This window comes from Erythrolamprus reginae, chromosome 12, assembly GCF_031021105.1.
Source record: "Erythrolamprus reginae isolate rEryReg1 chromosome 12, rEryReg1.hap1, whole genome shotgun sequence".
Taxonomy (NCBI): domain Eukaryota; kingdom Metazoa; phylum Chordata; class Lepidosauria; order Squamata; family Dipsadidae; genus Erythrolamprus; species Erythrolamprus reginae.
Window position 1 is genome coordinate 28,538,316 of NC_091961.1, and position 18,884 is coordinate 28,557,199.

Below are 18,884 nucleotides of genomic sequence, written 5' to 3' on the forward strand. Positions count from 1 at the left end.
AAACCCCCCAAAACAATGTGCTTTGCTTTCTTGGGCAAACTTACCTAATTTGAACTTGTATTCAAGGGCAATGCAGTCTTGTGCAAAATATCTTCCCCCCCCCTTTTGTTTTTGTTTTTTAAGGTTCAAAAATCATGAATTGTATATAGATATTAAGAAAAAAAGTGTGGTCATTTCTCAAAGAGAAGTGCCACACAAAAGTGTGTTGCATTTAAAAAGATTTACAAAATGCATAGTTAAAGTGCATAGAAGAAATAGAAAAAATGCATAGAAAAAATGTATTTTGTCTGTTAGTAATGTTCAAGATTCCTGGAATTCCATGGCTTTCTTTCTTTCTTTCTTTCTTTCTTTCTTTCTTTCTTCCTTTCTTTTTCTTTTCTTTTTTCTTTCTTTTACTTTCTCTTTTTTCTTTCTTTTCTCTTTCTTTTTCTTTTTTCTTTCTTTTTTCTTTGTTTCTCTCTCCCACTCTCTTTCTCTCTCTCTCTCCTCCCTTTGCTTGCCCCTTCCTTCCTTCCTTCCTTCCTTCTTTCTTTCTTTTTTCTTTTTCTTTCTTTCTTTTTTCTTTCTCTCTCTCTCCTCCCTTTGCTTGCCCCTTCCTTCCTTCTTTTTTCTTTCTTTGTTTTTTCTTTTTCTTTCTTTCTCTTTCTTTTTTCTCCCCCCCTCTCTTTCTCTCTCTCCTCCCTTTGCTTGCCCCTTCCTTCCTTCCTTCTTTCTTTCTTTTTTCTTTTTCTTTCTTTCTTTTTTCTTTCTCTCTCTCTCCTCCCTTTGCTTGCCCCTTCCTTCCTTCCTTCTTTTTTCTTTCTTTCTTTTTTCTTTTTCTTTCTTTCTCTTTCTTTTCTCTCTCCCCCTCTCTTTCTCTCTCTCCTCCCTTTGCTTGCCCCTTTCCTTCCTTCCTTCCTTCCTTCCTTCCTTCTTTCTTTCCTTCCTTCCTTCCTTCCTTCTTTTTTCTCTTTCTTTCTTTCTCTTTCTTTTCTCTCTCTCTCCCCCCTCTTTCTCTCTCTCCTCCCTTTGCTTGCCCCTTCCTTCCTTCCTTCCTTCTTTTTTCTCTTTCTTTCTTTCTTTCTTTCTCTTTCTTTTCTCTCTCTCTCCCCCTCTCTTTCTCTCTCTCCTCCCTTTGCTTGCCCCTTCCTTCCTTCCTTTGTAGAACTTCTTAATGCATTTTAAAAATCATTTAAAAGCAACCTGAATGCCCAGGCTGGTCCAGCCCATTTGTTTCAAGGCTTCTTAAGAATGGGGAAGTGGTAACTGTCAGTGGTCGGGAGAGTTGGTTTACTGTTTAATTTCATTTTCTACTATTTTAATTGATGACTTGATCATTCTCCTTCCTAGCTGGTTGCTTCAGGACCCCGAAATGCAACTCAGGACAACCTACAAGGGTTTCACCGAGGCTGTAGATTCTTACTTCGACAACCTAATGCCCCAGGTGGTCCATCTCCAGGTAAATAAAATTGCACCCTTTATTTACTTATTCCTGGGATTTCTTTTCCTTTCCTTTTTTTAAAATCACACAATCTTTTTGTCAAGGTTCCAGGTAATCTCCAAATTAAATCAGAATCCGAGTCAAAGTTCTCCTCAAAGTGCCAGTTTATTTCCAGAGCCATCCTAACACCTGCACAGGGGAACCTGGATCTGAGTTCCCCACTCAATTGAAAGTTTACATCCCTTGCCCCCCACTCACAAACTTGTCACGTTGCCCATTCAAATTGTGCCAGCGTGGCCAGTCCTCCCTCCGCTTCCATCCAGGTGGGTGGGCATAAGGTGTCCTTGAATCACTCGAAAGAATGCTTTGTGGCTGCATCTGTTCCCCCCTGAAATCCCCCCTCCCAAGTTCCCATAAATATCAGGTCTTTTTTTAGATAATGTGGCAAGCTGTTAATTTATCACCAACTTCTGCACCGGCTTGACAGGCAGCCTCCCCTCAAGAAAAAAAGCACATTTTGCAGTGGAGAGAGATCACAAGGGGTCAATAGGTCTAATCACGCCTCCCTCGCCCAGGATTATTGCATCAGAGTTGAAAATCAGGTAGATGATACCTTGTCCAAAGGCCGCAGCTTAATTTTATAGGCCTTCTTGGGATGCTTATTAAATGTTCAAATGTATCCTGAGCATCTTACTTTTCTTTCTTTCTGTCTTTCTCCCTCTCTCTCTCTCCCTCCCTCTAATTCTTTTCTTTCTTTCTTTCTTTCTTTCTTTCTTTCTCTCCCTCTCTCTCCCTCCCTCCCTCTGATTCTGATTCTCTCCCTCCCTCCATCCCTCCCTCTTATTCCTTCCTTCCTCCCTCCCTCCCTTCCTTTCTCTTCCTCCCTCCTTCCTTCTGATTCTTTTCTTTCTTCTTTCTTTCTTTCTTTCTTTCTTTCTCTTCCTCCCTTCCTCCCTTCCTCTGATTCTTTCTCTCTCTCTCTCTCTCTGATTCTTTTCTTTCTTTGATTGGTGGTAAGAAAAGAGTACAACCGGCACTTTGTGATTTACTACATCTCTACTTCCTGAAATTGTTCTTGACACAGAAGGGACCTTTGGTTTCCCATTTCCGTGTCCTGGTGAGGTTCAGAGATTTTTTCCAAGTCGCTTTTCAAATGGAAACTTCGGACCCAGCCGTGGAGAGGCAAGGCAAAACAGTGCAGAGCCCTCCTCCATTAATCACCCCAAATACAGTAATCAGATCTGCCAACTGCACCCCATTTGCTTATGTTCTCCTGCTTCTCTTCCTAGTACAAGAACGGAGGGCCGATTATAGCCATGCAGGTGGAGAACGAATACGGCTCCTATGCCCAAGACCAAAATTACATGGCCTACATAAAACAGGTAAAATTATTCCTCCGCCACCTTTTTGGAACTGAAAAAGAAATGCTGACGGTTACATACCATGTTTCCCTAAAAATAAGACCTTGGTGTGTGTGTGTGTGTGTGTGTGTGTGTGTGTATATGTGTGTGTCAAATGTTTTTTTTAGCTGGAATTTTAAAATTAAGGGAGACTAGGATGGTCCCATTTCAGCCTTGTTCTGGCCTCATCAGCTAGCCACACCCTTCCTTACTGGGATTCGATCCGGTGGACTCTGCCTTGTAAGGCAGAGAATATATATATGTTGTTTTTGTTTTTTTGCTGAACTTGAAAATTAAGGGAGACTAGGATAGATCTATTTCGGCCTTATTTTGGCCTCATCAGCTAGCTATACCCTCACTAGGACTTGAACCTGCAACCTTTGCCTTGTAAGGCAGAGAATTAACCTCTAGGCTACAGTATCCAATCCCTTCAGCTCTGCACCAGGGAAGGGTTACATATTTTTGTGTCGAATCACCCTGGTGTATTGAAGGAACATCACAGCTCCTTTTTTGCCTCTCGGCCCAACCCAGGGCCATTTCCAAGGCAGTTAATTTTTATTGATAGCCGACAATTCTATCGATATGTGTTGTTTTGGTTTTTGCTGAATTTGAAAATTAAGGGAGACTAGGATAGATCTATTTCGGCCTTAATTTGGCCTCATCAGCTAGCCATATCCTCACTGGGACTTGAACCTGCAACCTTTGCCTTGTAATATATATATATTTGAACCCTGAAATAAGCGCTTGGCCTTATTGCCATGCTCTCAAAAGCTGGTTCCTTCCCATTCTCGAACACAGGGATCTCTTGAGAAAGAGATCCCTGAGCTTTCTTGCAAAAGCAGAGAGATCTCCCTGCTCTTCCAAAGCAAATAGTTTGAAAATTACGAAATGAACCTTTGGCCTTGTAGTAGAAGATGTGAGGCCTCCTTTGCCGCAGATTATCTTTGCAAAGCAGACCGAAGCTGCCTTGCAAAACCCAGTAATCCGAGGCTAAGGCCAAAGGGCAGTTAATTTGATTAAGGCCTCCTGCTGTCATCTCATCCAGGAAAGAGAAATCCACAAGTTCCCACTTCTGTCCTGGTGGGAGATGATCAGTTTATTAATTTTATTTTATTTTATTTTAATTGGATTTGTATGCCTCCCCACTCCGAGGACTCGGGGCGGCTCACAGCACATAATAAAACAGTAGAAAAACAATCCAATTAATAATAATAATAATAATAATAATAATAATAATAATTTATTAGATTTGTATGCCGCCCCTCCCCGCTCCCCTCTAATAACATAAACAATTGTTAAAAATTAATTTTAAAACTTCAATTAACAATTCATACAACAGTCATACTAGGAAACATTCATTGGCCAGGGGAAAGCTCTAATAACCCCAGGCCTAGCGACAGAGATGAGTTTTTAAACTCTTTCGGAAGACAAGGAGGGGGCAGTGCGAATATCAGGGGGAGTTGGTTCCAGAGGGCCGGGGCCCCCACAGAGAAGGCTCTTCCCCTAGGTCCCGCTAGCCAACACTGTTTGGTCAACGGGACCCTAAGGAGACCAACTCTGTGGGACCTCACCAGTCGCTGGGATTCGTGTGGCATATCCTCCTGAAACTACACCCCCATCCCTTAGGTAAAGGTATGTGCTAGACGTTCCCAACTCTAGGGGGCGGTGCTCATCTCCATGAGCGATGCCGGGGGGTGGTGGTCATATGACCTGGGGACTGTGCATTTTTTGCCGCAGGGAGTAGAGGGGTTTTGCACTAAACAATAGCACACAACACAGGGCAGGAGATACGAAGTGCAGATAACAAACCTTTAAGAGACACCATGGAAGAATATTTAACAGGGACGAAAAGAAAGGAGGAGAGAGACGGAGATCATGAGACAAACGTAAGTCTCCCAAAAGCTAAGACCAGGAACTAGGACGAAGCGTATGACCATGGTGGGAGAAGAGGGAAGACCGGTATGTTTACTGTGTCTAAAAATGTTAGCAGCGGACAGCATGAAGCCAAATAAATTAATTAAGACGTCACTTAAACACATTACACTGATAAGATGCTTGAGTTTTTCAGCCAAAACGTGCTGAATATTGCAAACAAGCGTCCCGGGCAAGAGTTGGGGTGAAGGCTTACTTCTTCCTAGGGTGGCCGTAACAGAAAATAATTGAGAAACACGGGGTTAACATCAATTAGAACTGCAAAGGCTTCCGGGATGAGAAACAACGTTTTCACAGAAAAGAAAAAACAAACAAACACAAGAAAGTTCACTTTGTCTTTTGGAGATGTATCTTTGGGACATCTTGATCAAAATAACATTGGTCCTGGAAAGAGTAACTCCCTTCAAACCGTGGTTTATTCCTGATCCTGGCTTCTTATGGGCTATCAGATCTGAACTTCAGCATAGTGATTTTCCCTTCTTGCAGGCCCTGTTGAGCAGGAACGTGGTGGAGTTATTGATGACCTCGGATAATAAAGAGGGCTTGAGTGCCGGCACTGTAGAAGGAGGTAAGTTGTGTGATTCTGGAGAAAAGTTGTGACAGATTTTTATTTTTTTTTAAAAGCCACTATTTGCTGTAATTTTACCAAAGGGCAATGTGGGGTTTTTGGGTTTTTCTGGTGGGTGGTTTGTTTGTTTAAATGCATGTGAGTATACCAGCAATGCTAAAAAGTATTTTTAAATGCCACAGAAAGCTTTTGAAATCATTCCTCTATTTAAAGCTCAGGGTGTTCAGGGAATGCTGGACTTGTATCCATTCATGTGCCAAACATTCAAAGTTTCAACAGTATTGGGAGGGGGAAAAAGAGCACCAATTGATTAAAAATATGGTTGATTGCTTAGAATTTAAATAACTTCATTCCTCCCAACCCTCATTTTGCTTTGCCGATAAAGCCTTTGATCCTTCTGGTAGTAGTACAAATTTGTGAGGCTAATGAGAAAGAATTTGAATGTCTGTCTGTCTGTCTATATCTATCGACCTATCTCTACCTATCTCCATCTCTCTCTCCTCCCCCCTCTCTATCTATCTCTGTCTATCCTGTCTGTCTGTCTGTCTATTTCTATCCATTTCTATCCATCTATATCTATCGATCTATCTCTACCTATCTCCATCTCTCTCCCCCCCTCTCTCTATCTGTCTGTCTATCTTTATCTATCTATCTATCTATCTATCTATCTATCTATCTATCTATCTATCTCTATCTATCTCCATCTCTCTCCTCTCTCTCTATCTATCTCTGTCTGTCTGTCTGTCTCTATCAATCTATATCTATCTCCATCTCTCTCCTCTCTCTCTCTATCTGTCTGTCTATCTTTATCTATCTATCTATCTATCTATCTATCTCTATCTATCTCCATCTCTCTCCTCTCTCTCTATCTATCTCTGTCTGTCTGTCTGTCTGTCTATCTATCTCTATCAATCTATATCTATCTCCATCTCTCTCTCTCTCTCTTTATCTCTCTCTCTCTCTCTCTATCACTATCTCTCTCTATCTATCTATCTATCTATCTATATATTTCTCTCTCTCTATCTATCTATCTATCTATCTATATATTTCTCTCTCTATCTCTCTATATATTTATCTATCTATCTATCTATCTATCTATCTATCTATCTATCTATCTCTATCTATCTCCATCTCTCTCCTCTCTCTCTATCTATCTCTGTCTGTCTGTCTGTCTGTCTATCTATCTCTATCAATCTATATCTATCTCCATCTCTCTCTCTCTCTCTTTATCTCTCTCTCTCTCTCTATCACTATCTCTCTCTCTCTATCTATCTATCTATATATTTCTCTCTCTCTCTCTCTCTATCTATCTATATATTTCTCTCTCTATCTCTCTATATATTTATCTATCTATCTATCTATCTATCTATCTATCTATCTATCTATCACTATTTACCTATCTCTCTATCTCTCTATCTCCCTACCTACCTATCTATCTACCTACCTACCTACCTACCTACCTACCTACCTATCTATCTATCTATCACTATTTACCTATCTATCTATCTACCTACCTACCTATCTATCTATCTATCTATCTATCTATCTATCTATCACTATTTACCTATCTATCTATCTATCTATCTATCTATCTATCTATCTATCACTATTTACCTATCTATCTACCTACCTACCTACCTATTTATCTTAAAATTGCTAGACTTGCCTGCTGCTGGCCGTGGCTTCTGACCCCACATTGTTACGTCCAATTTCCTTTGCTTTATGCAGCCTGCACATGAAGGATGAGTGTGTAATTTATACAGCCGGATTCCAGAATGTGTGTGTGCAGGAGGGCATGTGTCTGAGCATCTTTGCCTGCTAATTTATTACAACTTATTTTCATCCCATTAGTATGCCCCAGGCAAGTCACCCAATCAGACATGTAGAAAGAACTTTACTAAACCTAATCAAAATGATAAGATGAACTTCGCGATGACAGTTTACAACGCTCTGGTTCAAAATTAAGAGTTTGAGACTCATCAAAGAGAGAGCCAACCTAGAACGATGTGGAGAAATAATCAGCATGAGGAATGGGTTGCTTCCCAAAGTTGTGGCTTGTCCACCCCTGGAGGTTTTCAATAAATGATTGGGCAGCCATTTGTCCAGACTGGTATAGAATCCTCTGCTTGTGAAAGGAGATCTATCTATCTATCTATCTATCTATCTATCTATCTATCTATCTATCTATCTATCTATCTATCTATCTATTCAAAGTGTTGGTTATGACCTATAAAGCCCTTCATGGCATCGGACCAGAATATCTCCGAGACCGCCTTCTGCTGCACGAATCCCAGCGACCGATTAGGTCCCACAGAGTCGGCCTTCTCCGGGTCCCGTCGACTAAACAATGTCAGTTGGCGGGCCCCAGGGGAAGAGCCTTCTCTGTGGCGGCCCCGACTCTCTGGAACCAGCTCCCCCCAGAGATTAGAACTGCCCCTACCCTCCTTGCCTTTCGTAAACTTCTCAAAACCCATCTTTGTCGTCAGGCGTGGGGGAATTGAAACATCTCCCCCGGGCCTATATAATTTATGTATGGTATGTTTGTAGGTATGTCTGCTTAAAAATGGTTTTTTAAAAACTATTTTAAATTTTAAATTGTATATTATTAGATTTGTTATGAATTGTTTTATTGTGTTGTGAGCCGCCCCGAGTCCACGGAAAGGGGCGGCATACAAATCTAATAAATAAATAAATAAATCTCCAAGCTCCCTCCCAACTCTGCAATTCTGTAAATAAACCCTGCCTGGGTTTACAAGAATGATCAAGGAAATGGAGCCCCTCCCTTATGATACCAGGTTGCAACGCCTCGGTCTCTTCAGCCTTGAAAGATGGCGTTTAAGGGGTGACTTGATCGAAGAGTGTAAAATCCTGCATGGGATAGAAAAGGCGGATAGAGAAAAATTCTTTTCTCTGTCACACAATACTAGGACAAGGGGGCCCTCCATAAAGCTCATAGGTAAGAAAGTGAGGATAAATAAAGGGAAATATTTCTTCACCCAGAGGTTCCTTGGTTTATGGAATTCCCTTCCAGAAGAGGTTGTGACAGCTGTCAGCCTGGATAGCTTCAAGGCAGGATTAGACAGATTCATGGATTGTCCTTGACTTATAACCATAATTAAGCCCGAATTTCTATTGCTAAGGAAGACAGTTGTTAAGTGAATTTTAACTATACAGTGTTCCCTCGATTGTCGCGGGTTCGAACTTCGTGAAAAGTCTATACCACTGTTTTTCAAAAATATTAATTAAAAAATACTTTGCGGTTTTTTCCCTATACCCACAGTTTTTCCTGCCCGATGACGTCATATGTCATCGCGAAACTTTCATCTGCCTTTAATAAATATTTTTTTTAATAAACTTTAATAAACAAACATGGTGAGTAATGATCTAAATGGTTGCTATGGGAAATTGCACTTTAGGGGTTTAAAGTGTTAAGGGAATTCAGAGCCAAAAATAGTGTATTTACTTCCGCATCTCTACTTCGCGGAAATTCGACTTTGGCGGGTGGCCTCGGAACGCATCCGCCGCGAAAATCGAGGGAACACTGTATATTAAAAAAAGTGGCAGCCATTCCCTCCTTTGTCCACATGGAGTCGCTCTCTCCATTCCGGTGCCAGGGACAATGGAGATGGTGGTGGGGAGGCAGAGTCGAGCCTCCTCATCGCTCTGTGTTTTTTGCACAAATGCGTTGCCTGCCTGCGAGCGTTGTTCCTCTTCGCTCGCTCATTCCTCCTCTGGCTGGGAGTTGTGTGTCCCGGCAGGCTCTTGTGTATGCGCCTGAATCCCAGACCCTGCTTCAGATGTCACAACAATCTGCTCATTAGAGTCAACATGTCAAGTTAATCAGGAATGCGGACTAACGAGGGCCCTGAGTGATGCCGCGATGACAACCTCGGAAGAAGAAGTGGCTTTGGGAATACACAAAGTGTGCGGTTAAAAAGCAGGCTGGGGAAAAACAGGAGAAGAAAGGAAGGGTTGTCCACAAAAGATTATGCCATCCTGGGTGGTTTAGCTGCAGTTCTGTCTTTTTCTCTGTGTGTGTGTGTCTCTCTCTCTCTCTCTGTTTCTTTTTGTCTCTCTCTCTTATTTATTTATTTATAGGATAGTAGTAGTAATAAATCCTTCATTTAATACAAAACGATAGTAATCCAACAAAATAACCTAATTGTGTATACAAATTCCTGCAAGATACTTTAATGCATATACACACATATATATAAATATATATATATATGTAGATTGTTCTGAGTTCAGGTTTTGCCCCGTGTAATATTTTGCATGTCTATGCGACGTTTCGGTGAAATCACATTCACCATCATCAGGCTGAAGTTGTAAGCTTCATGCTGCTGTAGATATAGTATAGTATATCTACAGAACTATATCTACAGCAGCACGAAGCTTACAACTTCAGCCTGATGATGGTGAATGTGATTTCACCGAAACGTCGCATAGACATGCAAAATATTACACGGGGCAAACCCCGAACTCAGAACAATCTACATATATATACCCGTGAAAATCTACGAAAACAAATATAGTTATATATATATATAACACGGGACTACCTAATTTCTAACTAATAGAAATTTACAATTACTGTACTCTTTTTAAAAAAAAGGGAACGACACTCCAACGATAAAGATGAACTTTACGTCGTAAGGATACGATACACCATCTCTCTCTCTCTCTCTCTCTCTCTCTCTGTGTGTGTGTATCTGTGACTCACTTTTTCTTTCTCTCTGTGTATCTGTGTAACTGTGATTCTGTCTCTCTGTCTATGTCGCTCTCTGTATCTCTGTGACTCTCTGTTTCTCTCTGTCTCTCTCTCTCTCTGTGTTTGTGACTCTCTCTCTCTCTGTCTGTCTCTCTGTTTTGCCATCTGGATTCTCCATATAGTTAATACTAATTTCCACTTTCTCAATAGCTTTGGCCACGATAAATTTTCAGGTGATGGAGCCAGGACTCCTGTCCTCCCTCAAGCAATTTCAGGTAAGGAAGACCCCGAGGTGAGACCTCCCCTTCGAATGCTCTTTTTGTGTGTTTTATGATCTGAGAAATAGGAGGATGCTATGTGCAAAAAAAAAAATGGAACTGTATTTATTTATCCTATGCTTTCCAAGCATAAATTCTTCATCAGTTTCCTTGGGGTTCATTTTCTGCAACCCAAAACGGTCATTAGAGAGCCATAATCTTAGAAGCCGATGTCTTAGAAGAACTTGAACGATTAAAGATAAATAAGGCAATGGGTCCAGATGGCATCCACCCCAAAGTTCTTAAAGAACTCAGATTTGTCATTGCTACAGCCCCTAACTGGTGTAAAATAATGCACTTGGGGAAAAGGAATCCTCAATCTGAGTATTGTATCAGCAGTTCTGTGTTAGCAAAAACTTCAGAAGAGAAGGATTTAGGGGTAGTGATTTCTGACAGTCTCAAAATGGGTGAGCAGTGTGGTGGGGCGGTAGGAAAAGCAAGTAGGATGCTTGGCTGCATAGCTAGAGGTATAACAAGCAGGAAGAGGGAGATTATGATCCCGCTATATAGAATGCTGGTGAGACCACATTTGGAATACTGTGTTCAGTTCTGGAGACCTCACCTACAAAAAGATATTGACAAAATTGAACGGGTCCAAAGACGGGCTACAAGAATGGTGGAAGGTCTTAAGTATAAAACGTATCAGGAAAGACTTAATGAACTCAATCTGTATAGTCTGGAGGACAGAAGGAAAAGGGGGGACATGATCGAAACATTTAAATATATTAAAGGGTTAAATAAGGTCCAGGAGGGAAGTGTTTTTAATAGGAAAGTGAACACAAGAACAAGGGGACACAATCTGAGGTTAGTTGGGGGAAAGATCAAAAGCAACATGAGAAAATATTATTTTACTGAAAGAGTAGTAGATCCTTGGAACAAACTTCCAGCAGATGTGGTTGGTAAATCCACAGTAACTGAATTTAACCATGCCTGGGATAAACATATATCCATCCTAAGATAAAATACAGAAAATAGTATAAGGGCAGACTAGATGGACCATGAGGTCTTTTTTTCCCGTCAGTCTTCTATGTTTCTATAATTGGTCACCGTTCAATCAAGCCCCCAAAATGTATACCCAGACAGAGCTGCTTTCAGGAAATATATTTATTTGATGTGCTGGAGGAAGATTGTCTTTATCCTTCTTGTCAACAATCAGTAAATAACCCACTGAGAAGCTCATTGATTCCTCGCTCTGTTCAGGATCTGGACGTGAAGAAGGGAACAAAAGTCATTTCCGTTTCCATCGAATCCTCCGCTCGCAGTTCTGTGTTGATTTTCTATTTTAAAAAAGAGGCATTCCTTCTCTGATCTTCACCCAGGAGGTCTTTCAAAGTGGCTTCCATCTCAGTAACGCCAGATAGTGCTTGGCCTGTAGGCTCGAATTCTGAAAGGTACAGCATTCAAGGGAAAAGAGACAGGAAAGAAGAGAGAGGGAGGAAAAAATAGAAAAATCAAGGATGAGTTAATGTATCACAATGGTATTACAGTCGTGGAGACTGGATTCTAGTCCTGCCTTAGGCATGAAACTATCTGGGTGACTTTGGGCCAATCACCAGGAGATGTTGACTTCTAGTTGTGTCTTATGCATTAATGCCAGTTGGGTGACTTTGGGCCAAACACCAGGAGATGTTGAGTTCTAGTTCTGACTTAAGCATTAATGCCAATTGGGTGACTTTGGGCCAATCACCAGGAGACAGTGAATTCTAGTGTCAAAAACCTCTGAGTACAGGGTTAAATATTGCATGTTTTCATCGAGTTCAAACGAGGCCCCGTTTTCACCTGGTGTGTTTGCCCTTTTTTCAGCATGACATGCCAACGATGGTGATGGAGTACTGGACTGGTTGGTTCGATCACTGGGGGGGACAGCACAACGTCTTCGATGCAGATGGTAAGTCGTTTGCTGGAGCAGTTCCTTTACCACCTGTGTTCCCAACCCTTCCTCCCTTTTCTAATAGCTTTGCAAACAATACCAGGTCTCCTGGCATGGCTTTATGTTACCAAAAGTCATAATAATAATAATAATAATAATAATAATAATAATAATAATAATAATAATAATAATAATCAATCACATACTCAGCTGCTGCAAAAAGATCGCACAGACTGACTACAAGCATAGACATGATGCTGTGGCACAGATGATCCACTGGAACTTGTACCAGAACTACTATTTCCCAGTGGCAAAGAACTGGTGGGATCATAAGCCCGAAAAAGTGGTCGAAAATGAGCAAGCAAAACTACTGTGGGACTTCCGACTTCAGACTGACCGAATTCTGAAGCATAACACACCAGACATTGTGATCGTGGAGAAAAAGAAAGTATGGATCATCGACATCGCAATCCCAGGGGACAGCAGAATTGAGGAGAAGCAGCTAGAGAAATTAGTGAAATACAAAGATCTAAAAATTGAGCTGCAACGACTCTGGTCCCAGTGGTACTTGGCATGCTGGGCGCAGTTCCAAAGGATCTCAGCGGACGTTTGAAAACCATCGGAATTGACAAAATCTCCATCTGTCAATTGCAAAAGGCTGCTTTACTGGGATCGGCAAACATAATTCGCCGCTACATCACGCAGTCCTAGGTGCTTGGGAAGCGCCCGACTGGTGATGAAATACGAAATCCAGCATAGTGATCTTGTTTGCTGTGTTGTACTGACATAATAATAATAATAATTTATTAGATTTGTATGCAGCCCCTCTCCAAGAACTCGGAGCGGCTCAGAGTGGTGACTTTATACAAGCAGTCCTCGACTTACAACCATTCATTCAGCTCCCCTCTTACCTTACAATGGCAGTGAAAAAAAGAGACTCGCACCCGGTCCTCACGCTGGCAGCATTCCCCACAATCACCTGATCAATCGCCAGCCACTCATCAGCCTGCATTTATTTGTGATAATTGCCGTATCCAAGGGTCACATGATTGTCAAACAATTTTTTTTTACTATCATTGACCTACCCTAATTTTCGGAGTACAAGATGCAGTTTAGGAGCATAGAAACATAGACATTGATGGCAGAAAAAGACCTCATGGTCCATCTAATCTGCCCTTATACTATTTCCTGTATTTTATCTTAGGGTGGATATATTTATACTGAATTTAAACTTGCCTGGGATAAACCTATATCCATCTTAAGATAAAATACAGGAAATAGTATAAGGGCAGACTAGATGGACCATGAGGTCTTTTTCTGCTATCAATCTTCTATGTTTCTATGTTTCTATATGTTTATCCCAGGCCTGTTTAAATTCAGTTACTGTGGATTTACCAACCACGTCTGCTGGAAGTTTGCTCCAAGTATCTACTATTCTTTCAGTAAAATAATATTTTCCCACATTGCTTCTGATCTTTCCCCCAGATAACCTCAGATTGTGCCCCCTTGTTCTTGTGTTCACTTTCCTATTAAAAACATTTCCGTCCTGAACCTTATTTAATCCTTTAACATATTTAAATGTTTGCAAAAATGGGATGTGAGGGCAGGGCTTCGGGAGGCTGTATTCGGTGTATAAGGCACACCAACATTTCTACCCTCTTTTTTTTTTGGGGGGGGGGGAGCAAGTAGAATGCTTGGCTGCATAGCTAGAGGTATAACAAGTAGGAAGAGGAAGATTGTGATCCTGCTGTATAGACCCCATTTGGAATACTGTGTCCAGTTCTGGAGACCTCACCTACAAAAAGATATTGATAAAATTGAACGGGTCCAAAGACAGGCTACAAAAATGGTGGAAGGTCTTAAGCATAAAACCTATCAGGAAAGACTTCATGAACTCCATCTGTATAGTCTGAAGGGCGGAAGGAAAAGGGGGCACATGATTGAAAGATTTGAATATGTTAAAGCATTAAATAAGGTTCAGGAGGGATGATTGGCTCAGGAATTCTGGGAGTTGAGGTCCACAAGTCATAGAAGAGCCAACTTTGCCTACCCCTGTTCTAGTCTAACCCTCTGCTTAGGCAGGAAACCCTACACCACTTTTTTTTGGGGGGGCAACTTTTCTCACCATCTCTGCTAAGGAAATCCCTGCAGCCCTTAAATGAGTAACGCGGTCGTTAAGTGAATCTGGCTCCCCCCATTGACCTTCTTCCAAAAGGGGATCACATGATTCCATGGAAAAACCGCCACCATCGTAAATGTGAGTTAGTTGCCAAGCATCTGGATTTTGATCCCATGACACACACATATCCTGGGACGTTGCGATGGTTGTTAAAGTCTGAAAAACGATCGTTAAGTCCCTTTTTTTCAACGCCGTTGCCACTTCGGACGGTCACTAAACAGACTGTCGCAAGTCGAGGGCTACCTGGAGCGACAAGAATAACGCTCCGGTGCCGGGCTACACTTACAAGCGTTGTTTTCTCTCTGCAGAGATGCTGGAAAGAGTGGAGGATGTCCTCCGGGCAGGAGCCTCCATCAACCTGTACATGTTCCACGGAGGGACCAATTTTGGATTCATGAACGGCGCTCTGCATTTTAACGAATACAAGGCAGCCATCACCAGCTACGGTAAGGTCCCCTTGGACGGTCGGGCCTGGCTTGCCAAGGATGCTTGGGAGGTCCATGCAGAAGATTGAAAGCACCCCTTGAATCTCCCTGTCCAGATCAATGTTTAATCTTTTGCCACTAATAGAGTAGAGTGAATAGAATAGAATAGAATAGAATAGAATAGAATATGGAATGGAACGGAATAGCACTGAAGTAAAATGGAATGGAATGGAATAGGATAGAATCTTTATTGAGAATGGAATGGAGAATTGAATGGGATAGAATAGATTATTGGAATGGGAAATAGAATAGAACTGAGTGGAATGGAATAGAATTTATTTTATTTATTTATTTTATTTATTGGATTTGTATGCCGCCCCTCTCCGCAGACTCAGGGCGGCTAACAACAATGATAAAAAACAACATGTAACAATCCAATTTAATAAAACAACTAAAAACCCTAATTATAAAAGCCAAACATACACACAAACATACCATGCATAACTTGTAATGGCCTAGGGGAAGGAATATCCTAACTCCCCCATGCCTGGTGACAAAGGTGGGTCTTGAGTAATTTGCGAAAGACAAGGAGGGTGGGGGCCGTTCTAATCTCTGGGGAATAGAATAGAATAGAATAGAATTCTTTATTGGCCAAGTGTGATTGGACACACAAGGAATTTGTCTTCGGTGCATATGCTCTCAGTGTACATAAAAGAAAATATACATTTGTCAAGAATAGAAACATAGAAACATAGAAGTCTGACGGCAGAAAAAGACCTCATGGTCCATCTAGTCTGCCCTTATACTATTTTCTGTACGTATTTCATCTTAGGATGGATCTATGTTTATTCCAGGCATGTTTAAATTCAGTTACTGTGGATTTATCTACCACGTCTGCTGGAAGTTTGTTCCAAGGATCTACTACTCTTTCAGTAAAATAATATTTTCTCATGTTGCTTTTGGTCTTTCCCCCAACTAACTTCAGATTGTGAATCATGAGGTACAACACTTAATGATTGTCATCATGGGGTACAATCGGAAAACAATCAATAAATCAGAAGGAGGGAATTGTAGAAAGTTAGCAAAGCCAGCACTTTCCTAGAAAAATGAAATATTTTGAGAAATATTAAGAAGGCAGATGATTATATCCTCCCCCTCCCCCCCGAAATAGGAAAAAAAATAAAGGGAGAGAGAAACTCAGAGCCCCAGCTTTCTGCCTCCAAGCAAATTTATTTATTTATTTATTCAATTTTTATGCCGCCCTTCTCCTTAGACTCAGGGCGGTTTACAACATGTTAGCTATAGCACTTTTTCTAACAGAGCCAGCCTATTGCCCTCACAATCAGGGTCCTCATTTTACCCACCTCGGAAGGATGGAAGGCTGAGTCAACCTTGAGCCGGTGATAAGATTTGAACCGCTGACCTACAGATCTACAGTCAGCTTCAGTGGCCTGCAGTACAGCTGTGCCACCCCGGCTCAAAATACTAAGCAGAGACCAGCTTTTAGAAAGGAAGATTTGGTAATCCATTCAAAACAGGATATTTCGAACGAAGGTAGAAGGGTAGGATTAGCCCTCACTCAAGATCCAAGCCAGAACTATATCGACTATATAGAATTCTACTGTACAGTGCAACATCAATGTAATATCACATTCCTGCCTAAGCAAGGGGCTGGACTAGAAGACCTCCAAGGTCCCTTCCAACTCTGTTGCTGTTGTTGTTATTATTATTATTATTATTAATTTCAGGTTCAATTCAATTGCATAGAATGTGAAGGATGTCTGTTTTAGATTTATCTTGATAGTTTTCTTATGTATAATGTATACTGAAGAGGGCATTTAATTTTGTATCCAATGGCGGATATTGCACAAGTGTGTGTTTGTTTTTATGTGTGTGTATGTGTGTGTGTGTGTGTGTCTTTCTTGTAGTGATTTCCATGACATGCACCTATAAAGTTAGGTAAAATAGGGTTTTTCCCCTCCTACGTTCGTTGTTTCCAGATTACGACGCAGTGTTGACCGAGGCTGGAGATTACACCGCCAAGTACTTCAAATTGCGCAAGCTTTTTTCCAGCATGACAGGTAAACGCACAAAAGGAGGAATTTTCCCTCTGCCTTCTCTGGAGGGTGGTGGGGCCAGAGGAGCCCACCTTGGAAACTGGCTTACCTGGGGGGGGGGGGGGAGACCCCCATCTGCTTCTGGAATAGCTTCATTCCCTTCCCTCCATCATCCCAAATTCACCTAACAACTGCCTTGCTTAAGAAGATAAATGTTGGGCTCAGTTGGGTTTGTAAGTCAAGGACTAACAAAGTTTTTCTCAAGCCAATAATAATAATAATAATAATAATAATAATAATAATAATAATAATAATCAGCGTTGATGGAGGTCAACAATAGGAAGCTTCTCAAGGCGAAGCAAACTAAGAACCAGTACAGAAAAAATGTAACTCAATGTCGTATGGATAGTTGGCGGAACACAGCATTGCATGGACAGTTCTTGGAGAAGATTGAAGGCAAAGTGGATAAAGAAACGACCTGGTCATGGCTTACAAGTGGAACACTCAAAAAGGAGACAGAAGGACTAATACTGGCGGCACAAGAACAGGCCATTAGAACAAATGCTGTCAAAGCCAGAATTGAAAAATCAATAGACGATCCAAAGTGCAGACTCTGTAAAGAAACAGATGAAACAATCGATCACATACTCAGCTGCTGCAAAAAGATCGCACAGACTGACTACAAGCATAGACATGATTTTGTGGCACAGATGATCCACTGGAACTTGTGCCGGAACTACCGTTTACCAGTGGCAAAGAACTGGTGGGATCATAAGCCCGAAAAAGTGCTCGAAAATGAGCAAGCAAAACTACTGTGGGACTTCCGACTTCAGACTGACCGAATTCTGAAGCATAACACACCAGACATTGTGATCGTGGAGAAAAAGAAAATATGGATCATCGACATTGCAATCCCAGGAGACATCAGAATTGAGGAGAAGCAGCTAGAAAAATTAGTGAAATACGAAGATCTAAAAATCGAGCTGCAACGACTCTGGCATAAGCCCGTGAAAGTGGTCCCAGTGGTACTTGGCATGCTGGGCACAGTACCAAAGGATCTCAGCGGACATTTGAAAACCATTGGAATTGACAAAATCTCCACCTGTCAATTGCAAAAGGCCGCTTTACTGGGATTGGCACACATAATTCGCAGCTACATCACGCAGTCCTAGGTGCTTGGGAAGCGCCCGATTGGTGATGAAATACTAAATCCAGCATAGTGATCTCGTTTGCTGTGTTGTACTGACATCATAATAATAATAATAATAATAATAATAATAATAATAATAATAATAATGAAATTGAGTAATTTCCCCCATCAATCCAGTCCTTGAATTCAATCAAGTTCTTTCTCTCCCTTCTCCAAAGAGACCCCTCTCCCTCCGCCGCCGATAATTTCACATAAAGCATCCTACGGAGCCATCCTGATGCAGCAATACATCTCCCTGTGGGAATTGTTGTCGGGGATGGAGGTAAGTCACTCTCCAAGGAGGAAGGGGCTCCGACGGGCCAGACGATGGGAATGGAACAAGCCACACATGAAAGAAACTCAGGATAAGCCTTAAGTGTTTGGATTAGCGTTGTTATGAGATGGATGGATGAGATGCACACTTAAAATGGAATCATTGCATTTACACGCAAATATAATGGGTGACTCTGTGGATCTTAAGTTGCTTGAAAAGTCATTTGCAAGGCTAAATACGCATGTCTGAATGAGTCCACAAACCTCTCGTTCAGGTCTGTTATTTAACCCTCTACTTTTTTTTGAGCAAGCAGAAGGACAATAACAATATTTATTTTATTATTTATTTATTTATTGGATTTGTATGCCGCCCCTCTCCGCAGACTTGGGGCGGCTAACAACAGTGATAAAAACAGCATGTAGAAATCCAATTATTAAAACAACTAAAAACCCTTATAATAAAACCAAACATACACACAAACATACCATGCATAACTTGTAATGGCCTAGGGGGAAGGAATATCTTAACTCCCCCATGCCTGG

General features: G+C 41.3%; 1 protein-coding gene across 3 annotated transcripts in view; it reads left to right on the forward strand.

Moving 5' to 3' along the window:
• The window catches only part of GLB1L2 (galactosidase beta 1 like 2), a 71,388-nt gene that overhangs the window by 15,844 nt on the left and 36,660 nt on the right, over positions 1 to 18,884 (forward strand). For all 3 annotated transcript variants that reach the window (XR_011560407.1, XM_070765136.1, XM_070765138.1), the window contains 8 exons: positions 1,330 to 1,438; positions 2,710 to 2,802; positions 5,239 to 5,320; positions 10,242 to 10,306; positions 12,152 to 12,236; positions 14,706 to 14,843; positions 16,823 to 16,903; positions 18,248 to 18,351. Coding sequence is in view for 2 of the 3 variants with exons in the window: in XM_070765136.1 (XP_070621237.1) it covers positions 1,330 to 1,438; positions 2,710 to 2,802; positions 5,239 to 5,320; positions 10,242 to 10,306; positions 12,152 to 12,236; positions 14,706 to 14,843; positions 16,823 to 16,903; positions 18,248 to 18,351 (757 nt within the window). In the remaining variant the exon portion in view is untranslated. The remainder of the gene's footprint in view (positions 1 to 1,329; positions 1,439 to 2,709; positions 2,803 to 5,238; positions 5,321 to 10,241; positions 10,307 to 12,151; positions 12,237 to 14,705; positions 14,844 to 16,822; positions 16,904 to 18,247; positions 18,352 to 18,884) is intronic.